The 14,352-nt window shown below is 41.2% G+C and overlaps 1 protein-coding gene across 11 annotated transcripts in view; it reads right to left on the bottom strand.

Moving 5' to 3' along the window:
• The window catches only part of auts2a (activator of transcription and developmental regulator AUTS2 a), a 356,706-nt gene extending 342,654 nt beyond the window's left edge, over positions 1 to 14,052 (bottom strand). For 8 of the 11 annotated variants that reach the window (XM_026183216.2, XM_026183221.2, XM_026183220.2 and 5 more), the window contains exons 1-2: positions 12,994 to 13,207; positions 10,257 to 10,990 (exon numbers count right to left, since the gene is read on the bottom strand). In XM_026183216.2, the coding sequence (XP_026039001.1) occupies positions 10,257 to 10,544 (288 nt within the window). In that variant the 5' untranslated portion in view covers positions 10,545 to 10,990; positions 12,994 to 13,207. Of the gene's footprint in view, positions 1 to 10,256; positions 10,991 to 12,993; positions 13,208 to 13,923 lie in introns of those variants that run through there. The other 3 variants (XM_026183219.2, XM_026183222.2, XM_026183217.2) reach the window with 2 other exon arrangements.
• Between the last annotated feature and the right edge of the window lie 300 nt (positions 14,053 to 14,352).

The raw sequence follows: 14,352 nt of genomic DNA, 5'->3' as shown, positions 1-14,352 counted from the left end.
ATTAAAGGCTTTTGTAATGGGCTGAGCTTTCTGGTCAGCAGCAAAGGAGTCTGCAGCTTGGTGCAGTTAGGCACTGTGGTGTGGTAGGTTCCAGCATCCAACCTCATCTGTTACTGCACGATCTAGTTTAGCACACATCTAGCTAGGCTTCCAGACATTTTTACTGGTAACTGTGCTGCAGGAAACAGTTCATCAATATAGAAATCAACGAGCACTTGCTGACAAAAATGCCAATGAATGATAATGAAAGACAAATTCAAGTATTATCCTTCTAACAAAAGCACAACTTCCTCGTCTTTAAGCTCCTAAAGCATGTTAGAAGCTGCATTTGCAGTGCAGGCTAATGCTAACATGATATTTGGGAGCTGCAGTCTAGTAAACATAAGCCAGCCTTTTCTGAACAGACAGCATACCCTGGTTAAACCAATATTATAAATACTGACTGGTTATTGGTGGACAAATGTATAACAGACGCACTCCTCAAAACTGGTTTTTAGTTCTGTGCAGGGATCCCACCAAAACCAATACTCACTGTATCAGTCTTTCACTAACACTTGAAAAATGCAATATTACTTGTTGTCCTTTGGTACCGCAGCCAGCAAACGTAGCAGGGTGACCATTTTTTCCAGAATTTAAGGGAACAGTAAGGGCTGCAAGTGATCTAGTGCTTACATGATGAAGAGAAAGTTGGAAGTCAGAGATTCCCAGTCCAAATCTTTTCTCTTTACTTTTTTAAACCTCGTGAGCCCCCGAGGGTCTTTCTGAGGTCCCTGCTCAAAGATGACAAGCCCAACATGAATACAGGACTTCTCTGAAATTACAAACTCATTTTGACACCATCTGCAGAAAACTGCTTGTTTTTTGAATATTTTGTGAAGAGTTACCCACACACTCACATACACTGGGCCGAGTTGTGGGATGGTCCTTTTTGCCCCAAATCGTTTGAGCCAATAGAATCACGGTAACATCAGTTCCACCAATCAGAAGCTGCAAGGCAAGAAACACACCTGATGCTAAATGTCTGTAACTGGCGATTTTTGATGGGAGACGGCTCTGAGGCATTGTGGGAGTTAGTCAGGAAACGTAGTCGGCAAAGGTGAGTCTGATTCACATTACTGGTTATCAAGCGTCAAACACATTTGTGGCGTTCTTCTGGTTGGAGCGTGATGAAAGTTGGCTTTTAGAAAATGTATTGTTCACTTTTTTGTTGTTTTTGCTGTTTAGTGTTCGCAGAAATGGGGCAGCTAAAAAAGTCGCCAGATTTGTTTAAAGAATTCAAGTGGAGTCATTTCCACTTCAGAGTAACAACATGCCCACAACAGCTTCATCTAAAGCTTTTGGTAAATCGTACCCACCAGATCCTTTAGAGATCCAGATGTTCCACATCCACATTTGCTGGGTTAAATTATTCATTCTCAGATTTTTCTTATTAATAATTCTTACAAAGATGTTAGATTTGCTCTCACAGCAGCACAGGATCAAACCATTTGTAAGCAGTTTTATTCAGCACAAAAAAAGCAGGATAGTCTAATTAAATGGCGCTCGCTCCAAAGGGAATAGGGACAAAATTTCAAATGAAGAAAAATATCAAGACCCTTCGGTGCTCCCAGACTTTTAGAGAGCTACCACTTCAGTCTCATAATTCACATTCATTACAACAGTATTTAGTACAAATGTGACAAAAAGTGTCATAAATATACAAAGACCCCCTGCTTTACCCTCCCACACCCACACAGTTTTTTCAAACTTCCTCCAAGTCACAGAAAGAGGCCGTCTATGCTGACGCAAAATGCTTGTGTCAGCTCTGCACGTCCTTACCAACGCTAGGCTCCTCTCCCCATCTCACCTATGTGCTTTGTAATCCATTTATACGCTCGGTCCGTTCGATGCAGTGTGTGTGCATTAGGCCAATGTGTTTTCTTCTGCTTTTTAAAGTGTGTAACAAATGAAGTTAGAGAGGAAAATGATTTAGAGGAACAAGAAACCTGCAGGGTGCTGTGAATGAAGACGTCTTTCCAGAGTGAGAATCAAAGTCGAACAGACAAATGTACTCGTTTACACAGAGCTGCTTTTATGCTGTTCACTGTATTATCATGGGCAGTCAGTCATGTAATAGACTGCTGTTAACCTCCTTTGTAAGGAGATCAGGTGTTATTGGGCAGAACGAGCCTTCAGGCATAACCTTGGACAATAGTGAAAGAGGTTACAATGGTGATGGCACTGATACAGTCTTTACTACAGACAGAGACAAATGGTAAGGGGAACTTTTCTGTGCACGTGTGCATGCACTTTTAAGAAAGTTAATGTTCAATTTTAGAGAACGACTGGATGGTTCGAGTAACGGCATAATTTTAGCACTTACAGATCCGACAGTGAGTGGTTCCCGTTACTCATCCAGTCTGAGAAAGCACTGGTTGAAGTGTTTGTGTATTTATTGATTTCTTTTAAGTAATTGTGTTTTATGTATATTATGGTTTTATATTTTTACTAATGCTTTATATGCTTATATGTGTGCATGCTCGCACATATGCATGTGTATGTATGTATGTGTATATATTAGGGGTGCAACGATACACAAAATTCACGGTTCGGTTTGGTTCGATACTTTGGTGTCACGGTTCGATATTTTTTCGATACAAAAAAATGTTCATGCCTTTTTAATTTGTCATTTATTAAAATTATAAATATATATTTTAACTCTAAAGTACAGTTTTTGAATTTAACCCTAACCCTTGTGCGTGTTTTTTATTTTGACAGCGAATGCGCACCTGCGGACCACTTATGTGCAGCCCTGGTTATTTAGCTCGTCATATCGCAGCCACAGAAATTATTTTGTCCATGAAACCATAAAGCTGCACTTTCTTTTTGCCTTATAGTCTGATTTGTCATAACTTCTCCGTTTTGTGGTAAGCTTTTCTTTGGCTGTCACTTCTTCACCCTGACCTGTCTTATTTGGCTCAGCAGAACTAAAATATATATCCTGCTGCTTTTACACACGGACTCACATAAGCTCAGCGATTCTCTGCGCGATCAACCTCTCACATGTTTAAGCTGCGGGAGATTTCACTTGTCATGTTTGCATAGTAAGCTAACGATTAATAAGACGATGTCAGAGGAATTGGTGCACAAATTATCATCACTCACAGATCAGTGCTGTCGCTCTCTATACACAGTTCGCACGATTGCAAAGTGAAAGCAAAAAACAAGCGCAAATTCAAACGCGACTTCAATATGTCACATATTGACAGTGGCTCACCGATGCCAATGACATAATTACCCAGCTACATTTCTGAAAGAATGCAAAAGCATTGACATATATTTTTCCTACAATAGCCCGACGGGCAGGGAAGAGATAGATTTTGGTAGCTCGACTGAAAAAAAAAATCGCTAGCTCCGGGACGTCGGGCTAGCTAGAGAAATGTCTCTTTCCAAAATAAAAGCTATACTATCCGCTTCTTCTGGGCTATATTCTCAGCAGCATAAGGAGAATCATGTACTAACAGCTGTCTAAATGACTCGGCTAAAGTTAGTAGCATGCTTGTTGTTTTTGTCTTTGCACTAGGATGATGTCGGTGTAAATGTGCAGTCATATTCGTTGTGTTCCCACTAGTGCTTTCAGGTTAATCTCGTTGAAATGACCTTAACGCCACAACACGGCAAATCTCCGTTAACGAGCTACCGCCGATCGCTCCGTGCATGGGGCTAGACGGCCAACACGTTAACGAGCTAACTGCGCTAACGCACTAGTTCACACCAATGTAATTGAGCATTGCATGGCACATCCAACATACTGTTTTACTTTAGTCCATGACTCGCTTACCTTCAGGGTCATACGTCACATGAAAACCAAAATAATTCCAAACGCCAGATCTGAATGACGTTCAATTTGCCTGTTGCAAGGGGAGCTTAACTTCTGTCTTGCTAGCTTGCCCTGCGCTCTTCCTTCTGACTATGCTGTCTGTGTTGAGCGCTCAGTGGATCTGCGCTCGACAGTGCAGCCTAGGCGGAGTAGTCGAACGCAGATTCACTGAGCGCTCAACACAGACAGCATAGTCAGAAGGAAAGTTGATAAAATAAATTACAAATGTTGTATTGTTCGATACATATGCGTACCGAACCGAAAGCACTGTATCGAACGGTTCAATATCGATACGAATATCGTTGCACCCCTAGTGTGTGTGTGTGTATATATATATATATATATATATATATATATATATATATATATATATATATATATATATATATATATATATATATATTTATTTATTTATTTATTTATTTATTTTATTTTATTTTTTTTAAGGTTTATACCTTGTGTTGGGGGGGTTGTGTGTGTGTTTCTGTCTTGTTTTTTATGGACATGAAGTCTGCCAATAAAGATTGAATTGAAATTGAAATGTAATGCAAACATAAAGACATCACAGAGCAGCAATTATGGGGAAAGAACGGAGCAACGGGTTAACTAAGGCAACGTTTTTAAATCGGTTCTGGTCAGCGGGGGCACGCCGAGGTTACAGACCCCTTTCAACTGAAATGGGTGCAAGACAGCAAAGGTTTGTGGAGGACAAGGCACTCAATAATTTAGTCATTTCTTCAAATGCTATAATAAGTTGCTGCTCAGGCTTCTCTCAACAGAAATCGGCCTCTAAACCAAATCCTTCAGACAGCTTCTGCTACGTACTTTGATCTCAGTGCAACGAGGAAGCGCTTCTCTGTCCTTGTAGCAGGTTGTGTTTGTGCTGTATGAGACCGAAAAAACACACATTACAAGGAAATAACCGTTGCAAATGGTCAGTGTCACACTGGATACTGTAGCATGCTTTGGAAGTGCCTTAGCTCTACATTATTACACTAACAGTCATAATAACTGAATAGCTGCTTCGTATCACTGCATTAGATCTGCTATCCATGAACTACGATTGCACGCAGAGGGCAGAAAGCACATAGTGTTTCTACACTCAATAAAGCAATATCACCATGCCTTCGGGCTAACGCTTGACTACAAACAGCCTTCTGCTCATAAAGAACTGCTAATAGTAAACGTGTAGCCTTGTTTTGTGTTCACATTTTCAATTCAATTTTTTTTTTGCACAAACCATTTACGAGATTGTGACCACGATGTTTTCTACATCCCTTAAACCAGCAGAGGTTTGCACAGTAATGAACATGTACGAGTACTGCACAAGTATTCCTTACATCCTACATGTGCACAAACTACTGTTGCCGCAGTGCATCTGCAATAATATCAGTGTAAATGATGTAAAAGTGTCATTCCCATGAATTTACACTGCTTGATGCACACAACAATAAGGAACGCACACCCACGTGTAACAGCCTGTGCGTTCCTTGCTTTCCTTGCATATTTTGCAGTCTTGCAAAATATGCAGGAAAACTTTCCATGAAAGGTGGAAACAACAAACTTTCACTGTCCATCCAGACTACGAAGGAAGAGATATTTGCAGCTGGTGACGCCTGACCCAAATGTTCACAAATGGCTCCACCGAGAACGGCGAGCCGTACTCCATAAGACAGGAAGAGCTGACGGTGGATGGAAATTACTGATGTGGTTCAATGGTAAAACTACAGGGCTTTGAGCAGCTGGTTAAAAAGCTTAATGCAAGATACACCCCATGCAAAAATACATTTCATTTTAATGTTTTTATGTAACAACTCCTGAACAGTTACAAGGTTCAGGAACTTTACTTGCTGTTAAACTACAGTGTTGAGCAGTCTCGTTATACTTTTACTGACAATTTTCAGGAAAAATACCAAAGTTACATTTGGGCTTAGACTTGACGCATGCTGTGTCTCTGCTATTGCATTATAGTGCTGCTAGCACCTCATGCTAATAGATTCACACATTGAATTATGTCGTCTGTCATCAGTGACAGTAACTCACTGGATCGTTTCCTTATATCATCAGAAATATGATCACAAGTTTTATAGAAATACGATGATATTATTTTGAGGTCATATCGCCCATCCTCCATTCCTGTTACATTACGAGCTGATGCAGGTGAAGGCTGGGAGGTTTCTTCAAGCAGCAGCTACTTCCTTTAACAACAGTACCAACGAACACGAACTGAAGAGCACCGACAAACAACAAAGGAACTGTGACAACCACATACTGTACAACAGCTACCAAAAGCTACTTGGTAGCTGAAGGTCTCAGGAGCCTCATCAATGAAGCCTTAGCTCCTAAAGCTAGGCTATCAGCATGCACACTGAAAGCAGGCCTGGGAGCAGTGTGTGTCTCCAGCACCGCGGTGACAGATGGAGCGCACTGGCATCTACCTCCAGGGCTCTGACCTCATCAGAATTTAACTTTACCCAGACTGTGATATACGTGTGCTCGAAATATTATGTGGTCCAAACAAAGCAAACTGGGGTCACTAGTGTGAAATTAATAAAAAACAATAATAAACAATAAAGGGGGATAAAGTAACACAGAGACGGAGAAATCAGAGATTCTCACTAAGATTGAAATGTTGCCTAATTATTCATATGAAAATGAAAACCATGTCTACTGCCATGAAAATCCTTCCTAAGTAGTCTTATCCATATGCGAGAAGCTGTAAGGAGTCTCACCAGCAGCATTTATCACATCAAAGCATTCCTCAGGAAATGGCAATCATTCGAAACGAAACACGCTGCAGTTTCTCCTGGAAGACTTACAAACCCGAGTCCATCAAAACCTCCTTCATTCCTCTCAGTCATAATTAAAAGTCAGCAGCTGTGTGTGTGTGTGTGTGTGTGTGTGTGTGTGTGTGTGTGTGTGTGTGTGTGTGTGTGTGTGTGTGTGTGTGTGTGTGTGTGTGAGATGGGGAATCAAGACGTAGAAAATAGAGTGAAATCTTGTTTCAGAACTTCTCAACATCTGAATCACTAAACTTCAGCTCCAGTCAGCCTGAGGTGTTCAATTAATCAATCAGTTCAATAATATATTCGCTACATTCATTCTTTAACCTGAGATTAGCATTTTTTTAATTAAAAAAAAAACAAAAAAACATTTTAGAGATCTAAAAATTAACTGATGAGTTGGGGACAAATTAGCAGACCGATGAAACACACGTGCAAACATTTTGAACTGAACACACTCGGACAAAGAGTGAAAGAAATGTTATTACATCCAGTCAGTGCCGAGGAGAAAGATAAACCTCTCCCACTTCACAGCATCTGAATTATTACATCTGAGGCTCATTTCAACAAAGCTCTGCACTTAATGCTCTCCAAGAAGTGGAAGTATTATAGTATTATAGCATACTTCAATAGTGCCATCTATTCTGTCTGCTAGATGATGCTGAATCAAGCAAGTGTGTGTGTGTGTGTGTGTGTGTGTGTGTGTGTGTGTGTGTGTGTGTGTGTGTGAGACAGAATTGGCACACAAACCAAGTATAATTAGTTTTTCCTGCTACTCTTACTTGAAGAGCATATTTATTACTGAGTAAACCACTCTGACAAGATTTTTCTAGATTGCTGTGACTCAATATTAATTTAATGACACTTAAATATTTTCATTCATTATTCTGTTTAAAATTCAGTAACAGACTGATAAATGAACAAACTACGCAAACGGCTCTCGTAAGGCACCAGGACGAGGCTGCGGATAATAAATCTGTTATAATCAAACGTTAAAGTACAACGAAACCTTCAGTAAACTGCAGGTTGGCAGAAAACACTGAAGGAAAAGGGGAATTTTTATTATTAGCTATTTAGTTTGACTAATTAAGAACCAAATTTAAATTTGAAAATGTGACAACTTGAAGACTTGAAGATAAAAATCCTCAATTATACAAGTTTGTTTTGAAAATCTGAGATATCTATGAGCATCAAAAATTAACTCTATTTTTTTTTTATTGTATAACTTAACAGCATTAAAGCAGCACTGATAATATCCAGTAAGTAATTACATGATGTGATGATTTTAAAGCGTTCTGGTCTACTCTGGTAGTTATTTCAGGCTTTTATTTTAAAAATCAGCCACAGATTATATCAACAGATTAACTTCCTGCTAATGAAATTATGCTTTTATTTTATTTTTTTATTTTTTGCTGAAAAAAATAAAAAGATTTTTAAGATCTTGTTCAAATTATTAAAGATGTTTAAGGAGCAGTTACAGATCAAACGTGTGTAACAGATGTGTAACAGATGTGTAACAGATGTGTAACAGATGTGTAACATGCGTGTGATTTTTCTGTGCATTAAAAATCATTTGCAGACGAATCTATTTTAAATGCAGCAACTCACACAGACAAATTTACAACATTTATTTTTTCAAACCAAGCTCAGTTTTTTGGTTTTTTTTCCTGTTTAATCAGATTTCTTAGTTCTGAACAAACACATCTGACCAATCAGATTACTGCGTTTGGCAACAAGTGTGCTGCAGTTCAAAATGCACTCTGGTACTGAACATACAAACAGTAAAATAATCCTATTCTACCTCAGACACACAGCTAGACGCTGCTCTGGCTCAGCCGTCCCTGAAATGATTTCTGTGCCTCCAACTCTGCTAATAGAGCTCAAACTGCCCCCCCTGGACTAAAGTGGTGGCGACACAGCTTCAACTCCTGATCAAACCATGAAATTCTCGCTCTTGAACATTCGATGAACCAATAATTTGAGTTTCTTCCATTTCTTATTTAAAAACATCAGGACCAGCTCACCATCTCCATTTTTTCCCACAGTGCACAAAAATGCACCGTGTTTGTGTGTATATATGTAACACAACAAAATGTGTATGCTACAAATAAAACAGCACTCCACCATCGACCTGGTCCAAGAACGGCGTCTCAACGACAAAGGGTATGGGACGAGTTATCCACACAGGGACAATAAAGCGTTTACATATAATGGCATTATTTGCTTTGCAACAATGGCACCAATTAAACCTATTAGTAGATTTTTGGTGTATTAGTAAACTCTCAGTTTGGGGGGTGTTCAGGGACCTGGACCATGGCTACAGCAGCAGACAGGGTAGAGCTTACTACTGACAAAGACAAAAGTGTACTATACCACAGGTTGCACTGAAGTCATTTGTTTGTTTGTTTGTTTGTTTGTTTTTTTTGGGGGGGGGGGGCACATGCTATTGTCCAATTCGCCCTGTGACTGCACCGAAGTTCTCTCAAGGTCTCCGTTTGCCTTCTGTTATGCACATACGCTGGGCTGTTGTCATTTTAACCAGACACTCAAACTGAACAGCAATTCTTTAGCAGACTGATCCAGAAAACATCAACGGAAAGAACAACTGAAAGAAGGTCAGGCAGAGCGAGGAGAAAGAAAGGACGCACAGAGAAGCACAAGAGCCCACGACTGTTCAATGGAGTCACTCTGAATAAAGAGGAATAAAAACATGACCGTAAGCAACTCTTGAACTGCGAAAAGTGTGGCTCTGTCTAACAAAAGGATACAATGAGGACAAGTACGACTCTTTATATCCTTGATATGGACCAAACTAGTGAACGAGAGATTAGCACCGCACTGCATACCTTAGTGTCAAACTTATACCCTCGAACCTTGGGAGGACAGATAATGAAGTTAATAATGTAGATCAGTAATGCTGGATGTAGAATAACCACCCGTTAATGTAGCAACCCTATCTGCTCAAATGTCTTTGGGTCGAATATGTAGACACGTCTGTACTTCCTGTTGCCGTTTGTTTCCTCATGACGCTTCTTCGTGTCAATCGCTGTCCTTATTCTACAGTCACGACAGTCACGACAAAATAGACTCCGCGATAGCTAAAAACTGACATGGACAAATGGCAACACCTAGGGCAGAATATTTCCACAACTGCAGAGGTTTGTCACACAATTGTGTAACTTGCCACTACAGAAAAATGTAGCAGTTAGGCTCTATATAAAATGCTTGCTCATGCAAGTCATAATGTAGAACTATATCACTGGAGGTCAGCCAAGGAAAATGGATAGCCAGCACATAATAAATTACCACCAGTGAATAAACTGTTGTAACATGGATCAAATTGCTCTCTCGTGCCAAAGCGCACAAAGGCACAACAGCTTCTACAACCATAGCTCAACATACTTCATCTGGTGTGAGGCTTTGCAAGAAAACTCATCCAGACAACATCAGCCTGCATCTGCTGAACACCAGCTCACACCACAGCCAAACACACAGGTAGGAGCTAAAAACAAAAGTACCTGACCGATCCATTCAGCAGAACACACCGTCTGACAGCTCGAGTTTAATGTGTAAGTGCAAACAAGTCCCCTCCCACTCCGTGGTACAGAACTCACCTCCAGGGCCTCGAGGGTCACGAACCCTGTGATGGAAAAGCCGTCAATGATGTCCTCTTCGGCAGAAGTAGACTCCTTCCGCTTTCTTCGTGGAGGTCGAGGTCGGGACGACGAGGGCTCCCTGTCACCCTCCCGCTCTGAGTCAGAGGAGAAGCGAAACACTGAGCCCTTCACGTGGTTGTTCTGTATCCCATTTGATCTCCTCTCCCGATCCCTCTCGGACCTCGACTTCCTCTTCTTCCGGAGACCACTAGATCGAGGGCCATCCATGTCCTTCATTGGAAGCATCCAAATAAACCCTCCTGTTAACCGGGAATCAAAGCCTTCGAGGGCCCAACGCGGCACTGCTAAACCTCCACTTGGGCAAAGACCCCCTTGAGGAGAATCTCCACAATATCCAAGAGAATGTTATCAGTGGGATAGATCCAAGGTAATCATAATATCCAACAGATGAAGCCTTTTATGGGAAACTCAAAAGCGCACTGACTCAGTGAACCCAGCTAGGCTTCACGAAAAGATCCCCAAAGGCAGTCCATCAAATCCTACAGCGGAGGTGTAAAATGATCTATTAAACACGTTATCGCCAAGCTGTCGATTTTGCCAGGGGAAGGACTTTTCAAGTTAAAGCAAATGTCTGCTCAGTGAACGTGCCCCGCCGTGATGAGATGAGCAGGTGCCGCCACATCTTTCTTCTCCAGGAACTGCTCTTACCCAAGGTCAGCAAACTCACGCTCCTGCAAAATAAAGATGGACAGAGAGAGAGAGTGCATGCATTTGCAACATGTTCACTCAGCAAGTTCAACAGTGCATTGGAGCTAATGAGCCATTTTCCGATAGGTGCTGCATGCTACAACAGAAGGTTCTTGGCTTGGTGCATAATGCAAGATGAATGTTTTATTAGTTGCATCTGCTGAGTATACTGTGCTTTTTACACTGCCAGGTCATTAAGCCCCGAGATGAGATGATTATGTGTTGTAAGTGCTCTTTTACTGGTGTCGCAAAAGCTTTTGCCAAGTTTTCTAACATAAACTGTGTTTTTAAATGATTGAGCTCCTTGTGTAAATTATATAACACCAGTGTTATTTTGCTACACGATGGCTTAAGTTTCCTGGGATTATTTTTGGCCTGGTGACAGCTACAAATGTAAACTCTGTGACAGCGCTTCAGCACTATTCCTGCTACAATAATTAAACTGACAAGGTGAACAATATACTCTATTTGTCTGCTCACTACATTAGTTTTAATGCAAATGATCAACATTTTGGCACACACTCACATGCATCAGAAATGACATTTCATTCACTTTCACTGTGCAACATCACTAATAATAAAGTTGCAGCATAAACAGACATAAAAGACAAATTAGACGAGTCAATATTTGGGAGCTGCGCTTGAATAATATAGCTTTGACTTGTAGACATCCATAAATGAATTGCTGAAATTAACAGATTCCCCCTGACAACCTGTTTCAGTTCACCATTCATTTCTTTCAAAACATCACCTTGGCACACAGACATGACTACACTTCTCCTTTCACAAATTAAAAGTAGGTCTAATTGAACAGAGACACGCGTTTGAGGTTTTACACACTCTAAACAAATGCCACGACCCTTTATTAAGGTTATCCTGTGTTTGGCTGCAGAGCTTAGCAGAGCCTGCCTTCACTGACACTGAAGGCATCTGGCTGCTTTATAATATGAGGATGCAACATTCAACAGCTTGCAGTGCTATTCTACATCATTCTCAGGAGCAGCCCAGCAGACTAGGCCTAAAGCCACAGAAAGTCACTCTGGCATCGTAGTCCAAAACACATATGGCTTCTCAGTGTGTCCAGAATAATAATTCCCATCCATTACATCACAGAAATGGTATTCGTATGTTGAAGAAAACTGCTTCAGACCGAACTAACTGCAGGCTTTTACTAAGCCTCCAGAATCCAGGTGGACGTTTCAAGCACAGAGGAATGAACCCTTTTCTGCATCACCACCCAAACCAAAAACCAATCTGTCACAGTCAACCACCATCTTCAACTTTACAGTGTCTCCTTGGACACGGGCTGTCATGTAGTGAGCTCATCTGGATTCTGCAGCATGTATGCTCTGCTCGACCCTGCAAAGTGACAAATGTTTTAAGCATGCACAGTCACAACCATTTTGGGGGGCTTGATCAAAGATATACACAACAAAGGCACTAACAAGCCTGCATGCCAACAATTAAGTGTGCATCAACCATTTACAGCTATTCATTTCACAGTACATGTTCAGTCTTCTAACAACACCCCCAAGAAGGCAAATGCACCTTTACCGTGACAATGCTTCTAAGCCTTTTTTAAGTACCTGTGCCTTTAACCTGATGCCCCATGCCAATACTCATCTAATGGCACACAGACACTGTGCAAATAGCTCCCAAAATATCGCTTATTTAAACACACACACACACACACAAACTGTGTCCTAGCACTCGCCCTGGCTTTTCCAGTTCAGCAAAGACTCTTTCTCTTGTCTCAGCTCACAGTCCCTTTTTGTCTGCCTGTGCTGTCAGTAAAGATCTCAGGCTCTGTAATCCAGTCCAGCCCACAGCAGCAGCAGCGGACTGGCACTGCCTCCTGCTCCGGCTCTCCAAGCTTCATTTTCTACTATAAGACACACAACAAAAGCAAGCCTCTCTCTCTCTCTCTCTCTCTTCTTTTTTTTCCTTTTGCTCCAAGACACGTCATGCAAAACCAAGAATTGCAAACCCTTGCGAGTGGGGAGGGACCGTCCGGACAAGTTGAAGGCCTTCAGTCACTAAAGAAAAAATAAAGATAAAGCACAAGAAGGTTTGGAGCTGGCAAAATAAATCCCGCGAAGGAAAACCATAGGGTATCTCCTCCTCCTCTCCCCAGATCCGAGCTTCAGGATCCCGGAGAAGGGAGACCGGGGCGCAGTGATACGGCGATGCCGCAGTGCCGCTTTACAGGCTGCACGCTTCCTCCTCGGCGCAAATAGTGCTGTCCGTGGACGTTTGTTCTGCGAGTAACGGTAAAGATACAGTACGGCTACTAACTTAGCTGCAAGTCAAATGTGCTGGAGCCACTTTGTACAGTCTTGTTATTTCCGAACTTAATTATGATTTGCAACCGGCGCATTTTTAATGTTTTTATCGTACATGCGTGACAAAATAATTGCAAATGCGCGTCAGGTGAACGGTTCAAGTAGGAAGTGGTGATGAATACTAGAAGAAAGTGTCCGGTCATTACTTCATGAACCTCGGCTTTATCATTAAATGGTAAAATATGCATTCATTAGCATAATTGCTTAAATACTCAATTGAACAGCAGCCTGTGGTCGTTAACGCCCACCAAGCTAAAGACAAAGCCACACAATTGATTTTATGGAGAAGAGAAGCAGCAACTCAATTTTTTATTATTAGTTTAGCGACTGTATCTTTATTTCATCCAAATTATTTAGTAATTTTAAATAATTCATTATTTATCCCCCTCCTTCAGGACAGATACGTTAGCTACAATGTTCTCATAAAGTATGAACTCTTGCTTCAAGGACACCTGTGGCCAACTAACTCCACCCAACCAGCACTGCAGGTGGTGTCTGACCTTACAGCAGCGGCAATGAATAATAAAAGACTAAATAAGCACAGCATATTTTCGACATTTAAAGACAATATTTACCCTGGAAAGCTGCTTCTCAGCACTGAGTTGTTAGTCACCCCAGCCTTTGCAATCACACAATTACTTGCATGTGTGGGGCCACGAGATTATGCGTGTCCCGAGTCTCCAGCGCTCACGGTGTTGCCCCAATAAGCTGTCAAAGCAATACGTGCGCTTTAGTAAAGGTTCTGAAGCTTATTCATTATGTTGGTGTCGTGTTTTGCATTTATATTGTAATAAAGAAAGAAAACATGGAGTTATTCAACATCCAGGTTGTGCACCATTTGGCAGGAATAAATCTATTCAGTTCAGGTCACTTCACTCAGGTTGTTCAGTGTCATTCATGAAAAGCAGTCAAGCATCAGGCTGAGATTTACAATGGCTGCTGGAACATGCTTTGCTCTTTTAAAGTCTTCTGCTTGCATGGAGACATACCAGGTGAATAATACC

The sequence above is a fragment of the Astatotilapia calliptera genome, chromosome 10 (assembly GCF_964374335.1).
Source record: "Astatotilapia calliptera chromosome 10, fAstCal68.1, whole genome shotgun sequence".
Lineage (NCBI taxonomy): Eukaryota > Metazoa > Chordata > Actinopteri > Cichliformes > Cichlidae > Astatotilapia > Astatotilapia calliptera.
Note: the sequence above shows the minus strand (reverse complement) of the source record. Positions and strands in the feature narration are given on the sequence as shown.